This window comes from Balaenoptera acutorostrata, chromosome 14 (assembly GCF_949987535.1).
Source record: "Balaenoptera acutorostrata chromosome 14, mBalAcu1.1, whole genome shotgun sequence".
NCBI lineage: Eukaryota > Metazoa > Chordata > Mammalia > Artiodactyla > Balaenopteridae > Balaenoptera > Balaenoptera acutorostrata.
Genome location: NC_080077.1, coordinates 27,640,253 through 27,656,486, shown reverse-complemented (window position 1 = coordinate 27,656,486; position 16,234 = coordinate 27,640,253). Strand labels below are relative to the sequence as shown.

General features: G+C 41.9%; 1 protein-coding gene across 3 annotated transcripts in view; it reads right to left on the bottom strand.

Moving 5' to 3' along the window:
* The window catches only part of MAP3K5 (mitogen-activated protein kinase kinase kinase 5), a 221,842-nt gene that overhangs the window by 19,706 nt on the left and 185,902 nt on the right, over window positions 1-16,234 (bottom strand). For 2 of the 3 annotated variants that reach the window (XM_007190926.3, XM_007190925.3), the window contains 6 exons: window positions 14,771-14,928; window positions 12,172-12,349; window positions 11,428-11,448; window positions 8,537-8,714; window positions 8,278-8,446; window positions 2,608-2,793 (listed from right to left, as the gene is read on the bottom strand). In XM_007190926.3, coding sequence (XP_007190988.2) covers window positions 2,608-2,793; window positions 8,278-8,446; window positions 8,537-8,714; window positions 11,428-11,448; window positions 12,172-12,349; window positions 14,771-14,928 — 890 coding nt within the window. Of the gene's footprint in view, window positions 1-1,862; window positions 2,094-2,607; window positions 2,794-8,277; window positions 8,447-8,536; window positions 8,715-11,427; window positions 11,449-12,171; window positions 12,350-14,770; window positions 14,929-16,234 lie in introns of those variants that run through there. The other variant, XM_028168712.2, reaches the window with a different exon arrangement.

The window sequence follows — 16,234 nt, the reverse complement described above, 5'->3', positions numbered from 1 at the left end:
ATTTACCATCTTAACCATTTTTAAGTGTCCAGTTCAATGGCTTAAGTACATTCACATTGTTGTGCAAGCGTCACCACCTTCTATCTCCAAAACTCTTTTCATCTTGCAAAACTGAAACTCTACACCCATTAAACAACAATTCCCCCTTGCCCTCTCCACCCAGCCCCTGACAACCACCATTCTACTTCCTGTCTATGAATCTGACTATACTAGGTATCTCACAAAAGTGAAATCATATAGTATTTTTGTGTCTGGCTTATTTCACTTAGTGTAATATGTCAGAACTTCCTTCCTTTTTAAGGGTGAATAATATTCCATTGTATGTATAAGCCAAGCACCTTACCTTTTAATTTTTATTTATTTATTTTTAAAATATTTATTTATTTATTTATTTGGCTGCATTGGGATCTTTAGTTGCAACACGTGGGATCTTTATTGCGGCATGTGGGTTCTTAGTTGTGGCATGCATGTGGGATCTAGTTCCCTGACCAGGGATCGAACCCAGGGCCCCTGCATTGGGAGTGCGGAGTCTTAACTGCTGGACCACCAGGGAAGTCCCCACATTACCTTTTTAAAAATAACTTTTATCATAAGGCTAAGAGAGGCTTACCTAAAATTTGAGTTAACTCCACTAATTTCTAGTTGACACGGGCATCTAAGAAAAGAGGCTATTTTCCCAACAGGGCTCTGACTAGAGATCTAAGAAGAAGCTGGAGAGAAGGGGACCTAGCTGTAATCTCACACCAAAAGCTGGAGCTCCAGTTGCTTATTCCTGCCCTTGGTCCATCTTCATCAAAATCCCCCAGTTTAGACGGCAGTCTGTCTGAGGAATTCCTTAGAGTAGTTGCTCCTAAGGAAGCGAACCATTGCTAGGTTCCCACCTGTTCTAGGAAGTCCTTTCAGACTGATTTTGTCCTGGTACTTACATAAAGGACTTGCCTGTTTATTTGACAAATGCGGGTATAACATTTAGTAACTAAGAATATTCCTCTCGAGGGTCACAAGTAGTAAATGGAAGAGGGATCCTCTATCACCATGACCGGCTCCTCATAGCCCTTCATTAAACAGTATATTATATCTGGCCCATTCTTTGGGTTCATTCCCATCCTGGACAGTGAGTGAGCAAGAATGGGGCGTGTGTGTGTGTGTGTGTGTGTGTGTGTGTGTGTGTGTGAGAGAGACAGAGAGAGAGAGAGAGAGAGACCTGGCCTGTGGCCCAGGATTACAACTTACCCACTCTCAATCTGAATTCTACTCGCCTATTTGCCTTCCAATCTCTAGGCTGGAAGCCAAATGTGTAGGCAAGCACAAAGTCACTAAATTATTTCATTCGGTTTGCAGATGGCTGGGGCTCGCTAGTTACAGAGTGAGTGTGCCTTTAGCATTTAATATTAGTGATAGGCTTTGCTCTCATTTTCCATGACCCCAATGGAGTCAGGAGCATTGCCCTGCCCACAGTACAGCACAAGACTGAGCGGCTAACACAGAGTTCCTGAGAGCACAAGTGGCCACTGAAGGATTACAATTTGGTTTTAAATCAGCGATCATGTGATGCACCAAATGCAATTGTCAAGACATCGCCTATGTAGGAGCAATAAACACATTAGGAGTGAGTCAGTTTGGGGAATTTAAATAAAATTATGCAAAGTGCTTCCCTATTCACACGACAGGCACTGTCAAGAATGCTCTCTCTTTCTTTTTTTTTTTTAATTTTATTTTATTTATTTTTTATACAGCAGGTTCTTATTAGTTATCTGTTTTATACATATTAGTGTATACATGTCAATCCCAATCTCCCAATTCATCCCACCACCATCTGCCCCCCTGCCACTTAAGAACTCTTATTTCAGTCTCCCACACCTCGTAAGGGCCTTCCAGGAAGGACCTCAGGCTTTTTTTGGTACACAGTTCCACAGACAAGTCTCATTCAAGAATATCGCATATGGTTTGAATCAGGCTTCTGGAAAACTGGCTTCAAGTTTGTGTTGCATAGCAACTCAGTATGAGAGAGAGGAATCCTCAGCAATCTCTCACCAGATCCTGTGAATTAATTTTCATCCAGTGATGCCCTGTGCTCTGAAGTATATTGCTGGCTAGGAAATAGTGAATATTTATTAAACAAGTATGTTTAAAATGTTCTGTATGGAAACCACAGCAGGGGGGAAAAAAATTACCGATCATTCTGGTCTGTACGGTTACATTTTTCTCAATGACCACTAGATGGCATGTCTCATATAGAATTAGAAAGTGCAGGACTAAAGTGTGCTCTGTTGCTAAAATCATCAAAATAAATAGTGACTGACTACATGATTTCATAAGAACAAAGTGCAGACATGGGAGAGGTTTGTGAGTTTTGTTATCTTCCATGGTGTTCAATTTTATGTGTATCTAATCTGGGGAGACACAAGATTACACACCAAACAACAAATCTGGTGCTTTGAGGCACACGGACAGGCAACCATCTCATACTTGTTTATGATCCAAAGAGAACAGAATTGATCGAAATTATTAAAGAAAGAAAAGATAACAAGTTATGTTTTTATCCCATTTTTCTGACTAATTTTGGCTGGAGTCTGCGGGAAAACATGGGCAAAACATCATACTTACAGCATCTTGAAAACCGAAGAGCACCACCTGAACTTGACTAATGCCGTGGCTGTCGAAGTCCAGCTCCAGCTTCAGCTTCGACAGGGTGGTGGCTATGATCTTCCGGTCAGTGGACCTCACAAATTCTCCGAGGCTTGCGACGAGGGTTGTGATGTGCTCCCATTTTAGTTTAGGTTCTTCGGCCCCCTGTGAAGAATAACCAGTAATCTGTCAGTCGATCAGATGTATCTGTGCTGGATGTATCAGCCATGGGTCTGCCATCCCACAGCCCCTGCCAAGAAGAACTGGGCTTAGAAATGCCCCCTGCTAAGGGGAAAGACCATATTTGAACTATATGGCTCCTTCCCCTGCAAAAAAAGAGAAATAATCAGACTTTGGGAGGAAAGGCACCTGCCCCATACATTGTCTAAGAGTCATGATAGAGTCAGATAGACAAAGCTCTGCCCAAACAGGGACAGGCTGGGGCCATAAGATTCCACTCTCAGAAATTTTAACTGGGAGCTAAACAGAGATTCAGCCATAGGATCTCAGGCTCAAAGTCTGCCCAGAGAGATAAGTCATAAAATAGGGGCAATGGGACTTCCCTGGCGGTCCAGTGGTTAGGACTTCGCCTTCCAATGCAGGGGGTGCAGGTTCAATCCCTGGTCGGGGAGCTAAGATCCCACATGCCTCATGGCCAAAACACCAAAACATAAAATAGAAGCAATATTGTAACAAATTCAATAAAGACTTTAAAAATGGTCCACATCAAAAAAAACTTTTAAAAAATAAAATAAAATAGGGGCAAGAGTACATCCAGTTATAAGGAAGGAAGGAAGCAAAAACAACTGAGTTGAGAATGATGATCAGTATGGAGAGAAGTGGACGGAAACAGCAACGGTACACCAAGTGGGCCAACAGCAACCGAGCCAGAGGAGAGATGTACTGACTCCTGGGACTTGAAGGCCCTTGGAATCACACTCTAGTTTCAGCCTGTGTGAGGCTCAGCTAGGCGCCGTGGTTGGAATTAACCTGAAGAGGCCACTTCCCTCATTGCTACGTGTGTCTGCTTACACGTCCCCAGTCCTTCAACTGCCCTTAAAGCGCGTCAATTCCTTGCAGTCAAAAGGGGCTCGCTTCAGACTCCATCCGGGAAACCATTCCTTACCCACCGATAAGGCAATTAGTTATAAGAATGGACCAAATGGATGACTTCACATATTAAAAATTAAATACAATATTTAAACAAATTTCCTCCCTCAAGTTGAACTTCTTTTTTACTTTGAGCAAGGAACATTGCTTCCTTAAAGGAAACATAGTAGGATGTTATTTATCCTCATTTAACTTTAAGAAACAACTGGATTTTTATTATGCTCATTTCTATCTCATATTGCACATTTTGTTATTGCATCATTAAAATTAAATTCCTCAGCTGGGCTGTGAAAATTACAATTTCTAGGAATCTATTAAAATAAAAGAGAAATGTCCCATCAAGTTCTTTCTCTCAATATATTTTCATTTGGGAGCTCCCTCTCATGTTTATGTTTTGACGAGAAAAAATTATATTGAAAAGCTTGAAAACTGTCATTAAGGGAATATTTTAAAATCAGACTGGGAACAATTATAAACTTTGTTTCTTTTCTTACCACGAACTAAATTACAACCAAAGTAAAGATTCATAGGCAATATCACAGTAACATGAAAATATGTTCAAGAAGAAAAATGTGAGTTATTCAGAAATTGGAAGCTTATCTTAGTGAAAAATCAGTTATGTGTTCGCCAGCAGTTTAAATAGCAATCATTTTTTGGACATTAGCTTTGTTTTCACAACAGGAAAACATGCTGCTTCTGGTTTTTGATGCCACTGCCCTACAAAGGAATGCTGTCTACCCTGGGAAATGTTCTTCTGTCTGGGATATTTCATCACGTACCTAATAGTTATTTCTGTTCTCACTCCTGCCTCTCCGTGTGCACTCATTAACGTGCCTTCATGAACAAGCATCTTAGGTACCAGGTGAGACTGATTCAGTATGAGAAAGTAGCATCTGACAGCGCGCCTTTCCTGACCACTCAGAGGACCATCACAGATTCTCCTGCAAAGGGGCTCTCTCTTCTTTATCCCTTAAGCTTCCTTAAAAATGGTGAGTGGATTTCAGAAGGATGTTACAGATTGAAAGGGCTTTTTTTCATGGGCCGCTTTGAGGACCTGACCAACATCTACCTTTTAGTCTTGTTCTAAAGGGTAGGCTTAAATGTAAAGATGTATCTATTAATAGAAATATTTAATACAATGAAAAGACTTATTTCCATCTGGTAGTAGAAGAAAATTAAAGATACTAGATAACTGTTATTAGCCTGCTTGATAATGATAATAATAACAATAATAGTTAACATTTGTGGAATACATTCTATTATTATCTCAATGATTCATGATCTTAGTTACTCCTTATAGGAACCCTATAAGGTGAATACCATTGTTTCTTCTATTTTATGGATTAGGAAATTCAGCCTCAGAGAGGTTAAATAACTTGCTCAAATCACACAGCCTTTATGTGGTGGAACCAGGCCTTAAAGTCAAGTTGAGGCTGAACCCAAGCTCCTAATCATTACCTTCTATTGCCCCAATCAGCTGGATGAACCAGCAGTAACCTTGGGGCAGGACCTGCTCTATCACAAGATCACCATGGGATGCCACAGGAGCGGATTCATAGAGTCCCCAGCAGTACAGTCAGAAGCACCCTGTCTATTCCTTGACGATTCTGGATTTACTACGTGATTCTGACCCCAGAATCACTTCTGGTCCCCACTGGTCACTTCATGTTGGTGCACTGAGGCATGCCCTCTGACAGTCGCTTTTAAGTTTTTCTTTCCTTTCTCCTTTCATAGAGAACATTCAAGCGTGCTTAAAAAACTAGGGAGTCACAAACATTTGAATAGGATTAACCAACTCCAAATTTAAGAATTTCAGCATGGTCATGGAACCTGCCAGGTTCTTTGCTGAGGGCTGGGACAACGACACTAACCAAGGCAGTCCCTGCCCTGACAGACCTACAGTCCAGCAGGGAGACAAAGAAAACCCCCGAACAAGCAGATACTTTCTGTATTAGAAAAGCACACTCATTGGGGATGATTACGAGATTTAAGCAATCCCTGCGTTCTGTGTTTCTGACCTAAAACAGAAGCCTTCATTCCACAGTGGCTGCTGGTGATTCCCTCCCCCAACCCACGCCCTGTCCCCTCCCCTGCTTTATGTTTCTCCCAGCACTTGTCACCCTCTGGGGTAGCAGTGGGGAGAGCAGTGTGGTACTTGACCCTGGAGCCAGGCTGCCTGCATTCAAATCCCAACTCCATCACTTAGGGCTGCCTGGCCTCGGTGAGTTACTCAACAACTCTGTGCCTCTGTGTCCTCATCTGCAAAATGAGGATACTAATAAAACTAGTGCCGTAGGACTACTGTCAAGAGGATTAAGTGAGTAGAGACACAGGAAATACTAAGAACAACATCTGGCCCATAGGAAGTGTTTGCTAGTATTACTATATATTTACCATTTATAGAAACATATACGTAACACACATAGTATGTAGCAACATATAACTATACATTTAACTATATTTGTTACTATATATTCAACTACGTGTTTACTGTGTTTTTATTGCTTTTCTTCCTCCACTAGAATGTCAGCTTCAAAGGGATGCAGATTTTTTTTCTATTTTGCTCACTATAGTGTCCCCAGCACATAGAACAGTGCCTGGCATCTAGTAGATGCTCAATAAGTATTTGTTGAATGAATGACCTCCAATTACTGCCCAGTTGCTCCTTCCGTCTAAACTTGATTCCCCTTATCTTCCACCATCCGATTCTCAGTCCTTGAATGACCACAGTGAGCAGACAGAAAGGCAAGAGTGACAGCTAAAGGTTCCAGACTGCCTCTGTCTCCTCCACATCTCCAGATTCTTGCATGGCATCCTCAGCACTCATTCTACCTCCAACTCAGAGGCCTGGCTGCCCCTCGCCCCAGAGCATCTCCTTTCTGGGCCTCAGAGTCCCTGCTCGCTGGAGGCAGCTTCCCTCGAGGACCCAAGTCAGAGTTCTGGGAAACTCAGAACTGGAGATTTAACCAGCCTGGAGATTTCAGTTCTCCCTGTACCCAGAGGACCCAGAACCTGGAGGTTTCAGTTCCCAGAAACTGGAGATTTCAGTTCTCCCTGTACCCAAAGACCCTGCTGACACACACATAGCCTTTCAGCTCCTCCTACGGGATCTAAAGATGTGAACATTACAGAATTCCTAAGGCGATGGCATCAGCAGAGAAACTTAGTGGGCTTCTCGAGACAAAGACAAGCAGGGGCTATAGAGCAAGAGCTGAGAAAGAGAGCCTGGATCCATTTACATCCCAATAAAAGCTGAGAACAGGTAAACTGCTAGACTGAGACTAAAACTTGACCCAATCCCTCCAGCTCCATCCTTTTTTGCAGCTATTTTCCTAGGACAGAAGGGAGGGAAGAAGTTATGTGTCATCCACAGTGATCACCGAGGGACAGGTGGTGGCCACAGGTGCTAAAGCAGGTACACAAGTCCCTGATGCCAACAGAACTGAAAGAGGATGCAGGTGTCATGTCTGGGCCAAGCATGTCTGGGAGGTTTACACCCACAGGGGGCCTGAGCTTCTGCTCCAGGCACAGGAGGCATCACCTACAGCTTGGAGGTGGGGGAAACCCTATCTCCACTGGGGCAGAGTTCAGAGGGGATTCTTCCTCATTTCTGTAAACAGAATCCCAGGAAATACATTTTCCCAGGTATTATGGGTGAAACAGTGCCATTCCCCCCACCCCTCAATTCATGTTTTGAAGCCTTAACCCCCAATGTGACTGTATTTGGAGACAGGGTCTTTAGGAGGTGATTAAGGTTAAGTGAGATCATAAGGGTGAGGCCCAAATCCAATAGGATTAGTGCTCTTATAAGAAGAGGAAGAGACACCAGGGGCACACAGAGAAAAAAGGGCAGGTGAGGACACAGCAAGAAAGTGGCCATCTGCAAGCCAAGGAGAGAGGCCTCAGGAGAAACCAAACCTGCCAACACCTTGCTTTTAAACTTCCAGTTTCCAGAATCGTGAGAGAGAAATTTCTGTTGTTTAAGCTACTGGGTCTAAGGTATTTTGTTACGACAACTTAGCAAACAAATACACCAGGGAAAACGAGTTTGACTGACCAGCTTTGTTTTTTCATAGCACGAATGGTCTCCTAGCACGCTAGATAATTTACTTATTATTGCCCAACACCTTCCATCTAATTATAGCCCTCCAAGCACAGGGGTCTCTGTTGAATTTGTGATGTTTCCCAAATGCTCAGAGGAGCCAATGGCAGGTACCCTCATGCTAATATCAGAATTAGCAATTCACATGGCTCAGTGCATGTTTATTGATTGAATGAATAAACAAATGAATGAAGGGTGAAAAGGCTTGTAGGGACCAGCTGGAACTTCATCAACATGAAAATTTTGCTTCTGACTTAAAGATAGCTTATGTTCAAAAACGCAGTTTCTGTGTTAGGGATCTGCCTATCCCTGGGGTAGGTTTGTTTTATCATCAGGAGAGCGGCAGCTTCCTCATGTCTTCACATCACGTGCGACAGTTCCAAGTGGTTATGACACTGTTAAAATAGGGGAAATGAAGTCTCCATGAGGGGTTTTACCTGAGCCAAAGATTCCATTAAGTTTCTCACAACTTTGTCTTGGTCTTCCGTCAGGATCCTGTGAAGCGTGGCCCGTCTCTCACTGTCCTTCCTCAGCATAAAGAATCCGGAATCCTTTTCTTCAGGAGAAGGTGGAGCGCTGTGGTCTTCAAAATTCTCGTCGGGGATGCTGTAATAATTCAGACAGCACAAATCACAATTTTCTTTACAAAATGACACACAACATACTTCTCTCACCCAAAACAAGCCAGGTCTTTACCCCAGAAAGAGCGTCCGTATTCCTTTGACATCTTTTTCTCCGCAGGACTTGGCTCTTGTTTTGAAAGAGAAGGGATCCACCTTTAATTCCGTGTCTGGAGAAACTGAGCCGTACTCACTGCTACTGCTCGCGTCCTCCACCAGGACAGGCACTGGCAGGGAGATGCTCCTAAGATACTCTGCGTGTCACGAGAGGGGGAAGGAGACGATTAATGCTTCTAAAAACGTGCACACACGGACACACCTACTGAAAGACAGCAAGATTACTTGTCAAGTGTCTCGTTCCAGTGAGTAGCAAAATTATGCTACGTAAGCGGCTGGTCGTGGGACCACGGTGCCTCCCAACGCTCAGTGTAACCCATGCAGGGGGTCGGCGAGGAAAGGGCCTCCTGGGCTCTGAAAGGAGTATCTCAGGGGTGTGAAACTGGAGGAAGCACCAGGCCCAGCAGTTCTGGGTTCTGAGACCTTCGTTTTTATTGTCCTATTAGGAAGGTCATTTATGAGTCATAGTTTTCATATCTATAAAATAAGGGACCAGATTCCTAATTTGTAAACTGTGTGCCTCAGAAGTTTAAGGTTCACCTATTTCTTGGGGCTGCCTTGGATGGGGTGAATGAGTAGGATTCTGTGATTCTAGAACACAGGTTCCAACCCTGTTTTTCCTGAAACAAATATGTTCTTTCAGTCATATATCAGGGCTCTGCTTAAGGATTCATATTTTAAAAAAAGGTTCTTTACTAAACACAGATTTTGGAAACTAGTGGACTAGATGATCTCTTAGGTCTTTCCCAGTTCTCAGACATTATGATTCTATAACAAATGTAAGCTTTTATTTTATTTTGATGGAGACTGAACTGGCACAATAGGAGGTGCCTACATTTCATCAAATACTGGTTTTAAAATAAGTAGTTTTTGCCAGAAACATCTTTATCAAGCAAATCAATGTCTCAGGCCAAGAGGGCAGAACAGAAAGGGATGGGTCACTGGGAGATTAAAAAAAATCCAGAGAATTCAGGAGGCCTGGAAGAAGTTCTGAGAGAGGAGGAACAGGAGGGTTTTTAGGAAAAGGAGAGGGGACTTTTGCACTGTGGTCTACAATTCTAAACGAGCCACTGGGCATGTGCAGGCCAGAGCAAGAAGAGACCAGCAATAATAGTCATAATAACCACCTTAGGGCAGTTGCTAAGCATGTCACATGTGTAATCGTACTTAATAGTTACAAAGACCCATGGGCACGTTTTCTAACTGAATCCACTGGACAGATGAGGTGACTAAGGGTAAGTCATTTCCAAGGTCACCCAGTTAATGCGTGAACCCAGCTCTGACCCCAATGCCCAGCCTCTTAATTCTGACTCTATAAAATCTTAAGATTCTAAAATATCTTTTTTTTTGGTCATGCAGCACGTGGGATCTTAGTTCCCCAATCAGGGATCGAACCCGTGCCCCGTGCAGTGGAAGCGCAGAGTCTTAACCACTGGACTGCCAGGAAGTCCCTTAACATTCTAAAATATCTTAAGTAAAGTTAGACTCTAAAGCCAGAGCAGAGTCCCAAATGCTCTTGAGTCATCCTGAGTGCAGAGGGAGGAGGGCGTGTGGGAAAGGTGACCCAGAGTTGGGCAGATGGACACCTTCCATCTCATGCTTGTTCTAAGGCACATGCTCACCGAGAGGGCTTGCGGGCAAAACTATCAGCTTAAATTCTCTCTCGCCAAGTGTGTAGAGTTGAGTTCACATAATTTCAATATGTGCGTGACGAGAATGCTTCCTAAAACAAAACCCGACGCATATGGAAGGGATAAAGCTACCATGCATCGAGCTTCTGGGCATGGCTCCAGCCTCCTTTGCTATATATTTTGTATTTTGTTCTCAGAACCAAATCTGTGAAGTAGGTACTGTTCCCAACATAGAATGCCTGATGAAACAAGTAAATTGCGGCATGTCACATATTTAGAAAGTGGCTCAGTTGGGATCAGAACCAACTTCCAACTAAGTCCAAAGTGAATCAACTTCTGCTTAAGTCCAAAATCAGTGCCCATTTTATAACACCAAAAACAGGCTGGTGGGAAGGCTGTGGAGCACCCCGGCTCCACCTTGTGAAATGCAGTGACTGCCTTCCAGCGTCTAGGCTGCTTGTGGAGAAAGGAGGAAAGGGAGGGCGTTCTCCTCACAGAGTTCTCCTTGACTCTCAGAATTGAAGGAGGAATCTGGAAAGGCTGTGGCCAAGAAACCCCAATTACTGGGCCTCTTCTCTGGGCTGAGGCACCTTAAGGAACCTTAAGGAACCTGCCAAAGCCTGCCCCTGGCCTGTGGAAGAATGCACACGATGCTCACAGTGAACAGTTAAGCCCCTGCCTACGTGATCCACAGCTCATTCAACTTAGGAAAAGCCAAAGCCACGGTCATTTCTTTCCTATTCCTTGAAATACATTGGTTGATCTTCCTAGAGCAGATTTACCTTCCTAGTTATGATCTTCAAAGGCCAATATTAAAAATCACAACTTGTCCTGACCAACTAAATCCAGAGAGAATATAGGACGCCAAAGGTGATAGAGGAAGGTGTCTGGCATTGAAATTTTCCATAAGAAATCCAGTAGGTGGCCAACTGGCTCCTCAATAAGAAAGTATGGACTCCTCTCAAATTGAAGATTTCAAAAACAGAGTCACCGTCTTCCATTCAGGGAGGAACAATGGAAGCCTCTCTCATGAAGGAGAAAGGTGAGGGGTTTTCTGAAGGAATGAACCCAGCCAGGCTTGCAGTCACACATCCTTAGTACCCAGAGGAGCCCCTCCATGTAAACAGGAGCAGAGGATGAGGCTCCTTGACAGGCAATCTAGAGCCTAACTATGATGCACCAAGCTTCAGCTCAACGGACAATATAAAAATAAACTCACCATTCGATCCAGCTGAAAGAGCTGTGGAAAGAAAAGCAAACACAGCAACATAAGCACGCGTTGGGTTTGTTGTTAAACTAAGAAATCAACAAAAAATGAAGTGAATGCTTGAAATGGGATTGATGTCCTTTCCAAACATTCAGTCTGCCCATGTCATCCCACATAATCCCCAAAAATGCTAACAACAAACGAATCATTCACTTGTTTTTTCTTTTCTGAAATGAGTTATGGAAATTATTGCAAAAAGACAATTTATATTTTTACACTGCTATTTTATTTATAACTGGCAATCTTCTCCTTTTTTTTTTTTGAGGGGGGGTTAATTATTCAGAAAGATAGTCTAGTCTCCTCTAAGAGGCAATGAGTATTTTCTACTACCTAAAATTAAAAGAACATATTATCTAGATGGCTTAGAAGTTTAACAGCTCTGTAATAGCCCTATAGCCCATCTGTGGTAATTTGGAGTTTCAGCTTGAAAAGGCTACATTTCACCCCTTTAACTTTGATTTTTGTATCAGCAATGCTAGTATATAGATGCTTATATTCTAGTTCCCTACTAACCATGTGATGGAAGATTATTATGTGTGAGGCCCTAGCATTTGTGAAACTGATGGTAACACTGCTTCCTGACCAGTTTTCAGTGATGTCTTTAAGCAAATTAGCTTACTTCTGGAAAAATCTTCCACCTTAAAAGTTTAGGATTTAGTGACTCTGACCTATATCCCCTTCAAGGCAACAACATACCTGAAAGCTTAGGTTGTGTCTTTTTCTTTTTGCTTGAAACTTTTAAGAACTCATCCATAAGCAAGTTGTTAGCACAGTCTCTATTGTCAGGGTCTGGTTCAAAACATTTCAATATGAATGCTTTGGCCTCCGTCGACATGGACTCTGGGATCTCCGGGTGGACTTTAAACATTCCCACCTAAGACACAGCACAACGTGATTTCTGAGTGACCATCTTATCCCATGGGCTCTGGGTTCCATAACCTGGTCACCTAATGCAACAAGCTCCTTTATCATATACTACAAATTCATGGCTTTTCTCAAAGTGAGACAGGACTTGTTTTCTGTAGGTTATGGAAAGTTTCCAGAGCACTTTTGTAAGTTTATCAATGATACAGGCATAGTAATTAGCTTAAGATAGTAGACAGCAGCACTATGAAATAATAATTCAGTCCTCAAAGTTTTGTGCTTGGCTTTTCCATTTATGAGATTCACTGAATACTCCCAGCAACCCAGTGGATTAAATATTATCCCTGTTACAGCAATGAGAAAAATGAGGCTCACAGGTGTGAGGTTATATGCTTATGAAAAGGCAGATCTGGTATTTGAACCTTCATTTGTTTGGCTTAAAGCATATGTTGTTTCTCCTGTGCCATGGTTTGTGAACGTTTTCCCTGTCTCAAATTGCCTACATGAAAAGAGATATTTAAAAATACTTAAAATTGGGACTTCCCTGGTGGCACAGTGGTTAAAAATCCACCTGCCAATGCAGGCGACACATGTTCGAGCCCTGGTCCAGGGAGATACCATATGCTGCGGAGCAACTAAGCCCATGTGCCACAACTACTGAGCCTGCACTCTAGAACCTGTGAGCCACAACTACTGAGCCCACATGCCACAACTACTGAAGCCTGCGCGGCTAGAGCCCGTGCTCTGCAACAAGAGAAGCCACCACAATAAGCCCACGCACCGCAACGAAGAGTAGCCCCCGCTCTCCGTAACTAGAGAAAGCCCGCGCGGCAATGAAGACACAACGCAGCCAAAAATAAATAAATAAAATAAATAAATTTATAAAAATAAATAAATAAAAATACTTAAAACAGTTTTTCTATAACAATGAGAACTTTCTTCTCATTGACGTCATTCTAATTTTTTTTCAGTAATGTTTTCATGTATTTAGTACAGAGAAAACTTCCTAAGGAAATCTTCTTTGTTATTAAATAGCTTATATGAATTTATTATTATATAGATAATAAGATATAATTATCTGTAATAATTATAAAGCCTTTATTTACTATGTGTCAGACACTGTTCTAAGTGCTTTGCACATATTGTCTTAACCACTCCTCAAAACCCTTTATTAGATAGGTACTATTTTTATACCCATTTTACAGATGAGGAAACTGAGATACAAGAAGGTTAAGTAATTTACCTAAAGTCATCAAATAGTTTGACTGTGTCAGAGCCTGGATTCAAACATTGCAAATCTGTGCCAGAGTATGCTATCTCATCTAAAGCATGTTGTATAATAATCCCGGCACCGTGTGGGTAACAGAGGAGCATTTCAGAGTGAAGTCCTAGAGATTGGTGAAAACTTGAAAGACTGGCCAAGAAGAGAAAGACATCCATTCAGGTCCAGAAAGGCAGCTCCCTGAGCAGCTCTCATTGTTCTTTCAGGTTTGGTTACACTGCTATTTCTGTATCAGCAGTAGCCTATCAATATTGTCTCTTAAAGTAAACCAAGCTTTGTACAAACACAGAAGGTATGTAATATGTGGTCCCTCATAAGAAGCTATTCACAAACGGAGTAAGTGCTAGAAACACGATCAGTGGCAGGGAAAGGAATAACAAATTATGATCAAAAGTCCGATGCCTTAGAGAATAGCAGGCATGTGAGCTTTACTTCTTGGGAAACAGGTGTTTAGCTTCATGTTCCTCTGGCTTGGTGAAGTGGCAGGTGAGCACTACAGGGATTCATGGGCAGGTCACTGTTTGCCCAGGCCCTGGATGCTGAAGCTGTGGCCCCTGGGCTCTCTCAGGCCTATTTCCATATCGTGTGCTCCCTATTTTGAGAGATGCAGCTGCTTCCTTTCTCACCCCCAAAACAGTTACTAATGGGCAAATTAACAGGCTAGAAGAGTAGAAAGATGAGAATAAGGTTGATGTACTTAAAATAGCAACTATGCCCTTTTATCTACGGAGCCTTCAAACTATGATGATAGAGGAGTAAAGGAAAATATGTCTTTAATACCTCAATGGATAAAACATGTTTTTATATCTCCCTCAGTGGAAGATTTTTCAGACTGTGTTTCCCAAAGAGCTTAAATCATCTTCTGTGGAGTGATGTGTTATTCATACTGCATTGTGAAAGGGCAGTCACAGGAAGTTACACTGAATTGCACTTTATAGTTGGGAAAACTAATGTGGAGAGAGATGCTCCACGTGAGGCAGAGGTGTTGACCGGGGGGAGTGAATCTTGAACTTTATATCTTAGATTGTGCTTACTTAGGCTCTTGTCATTTTACCTCAAAAAATATGACATACACACATGGAACATCCAGGAGCTATGAAGAGCTTTAACCACTGGTTTTTAAGACATTTAAGACACATGAAATGTGACCTTGAACATAGCTGCTTGTGGTTCCCCGAGTTCATAAAAGGGTGGTTTTCCAGTGGCCATTTCAATGATCGTGCAGCCCAAAGACCAAATGTCTGCTGCTTTCCCGTAGCCTCTGGGTCCTTTATCTATGATTTCTGGTGCCATGTACTGAAGGGTACCTGCACATAATTCAAACACAGTTACACTTTGAAAAGAGAAAACAGATGAACACCTAATGACAGTTTCAACTTCTTTATAGAAATAAGGTAACTTTAAAAGCATGATTCGGAAAAAAAAAAAAAAAAAAAGCATGATTCGGGTCTTAATAGCTCATCTTCTTTGAATTCCAGTTTTTTCTGCTGTTAATAAAAGGGGAAATAGCAGTTTTCATAATGGATTTCATTGGTGACATAAAAATAGCTTACTAATATTATCTGTTTACGAATAGATACTTTCTCCTCTCCTAGATAGTTGATTATAATTGAGGCATCATTTCATTGGGACCTCTTAGAAACTTCTAACAATCATTTGAGAATAACAGAAAATATATCAACACACATTTTTCTGCAATCAGTTTTTCAAGTACATGAAGACTCCCTTTATGTATACTTCTAATCTTTTCCAGGAAAAATTTAGGTCATTCATCCATTTCCTTAGTCTGTTATTTCTCAATTCCTGATTGAATGCTCAGTTATTCTGTTTTCATTCTCATTTCTTAATCATGAAAGCATGAAGATTCTGAAAGTCACTGTTAAAAATAATGTAAATAGTTTTGGGTGTACGTTATTCTGTAAATCTAACATACGTGGCTTCTGCTGTGAGCCTGTGGTCCATGGATAACAGATTAATGGGTCAAAGACAGGTCATGAGCCATCAGTATAGACAAATCACCAGAGTTTAGAAGAATAGAAAGAAAAACAGAGGAGATTTAAAAAGGCTTCATGGAATCAGAGACTCGAAGAGTGTGGTATGACGCAAAGAGCATTAAGTGGGGGCCAAGAACCCCGGTTCTAGTTCTGGCTTCGTATATCCCAAGTGGACACTCATTCGCAATTGTCTCATCGGCTCAAACTAGAGGCTAAATTTATACGTCTAACCTGGAGTGATTTCTCAAAGTCCAGCAATGAGTCAGGAGTGCGAACAGGAACAGATAATTGCATATCCCCGGCTTCTGATGTACTCATGCAAATGATATAATCAGCAAACAGGAACCCATCCAAGATGCCATAATGAATTATTTCAAGTTCTGAGGCATTTGCCAAAAGAGCCACTTCAGTATTTTCTGATTCATAACCAAAGTGACAGACATTTTGATAAATACAGGCAACACCTTTTATGAATGCTCCATGCCTGATTTATAGGTGAAAACTGCTACACAAATTTCCTCTAAACAGTTCCTATAAAATCCACTATCAAAGGCTAGAAACTGGCTGTGTTTATAAAAATAAGGAAAAGTATATTATTTTTGTCACATATTGTCATTTT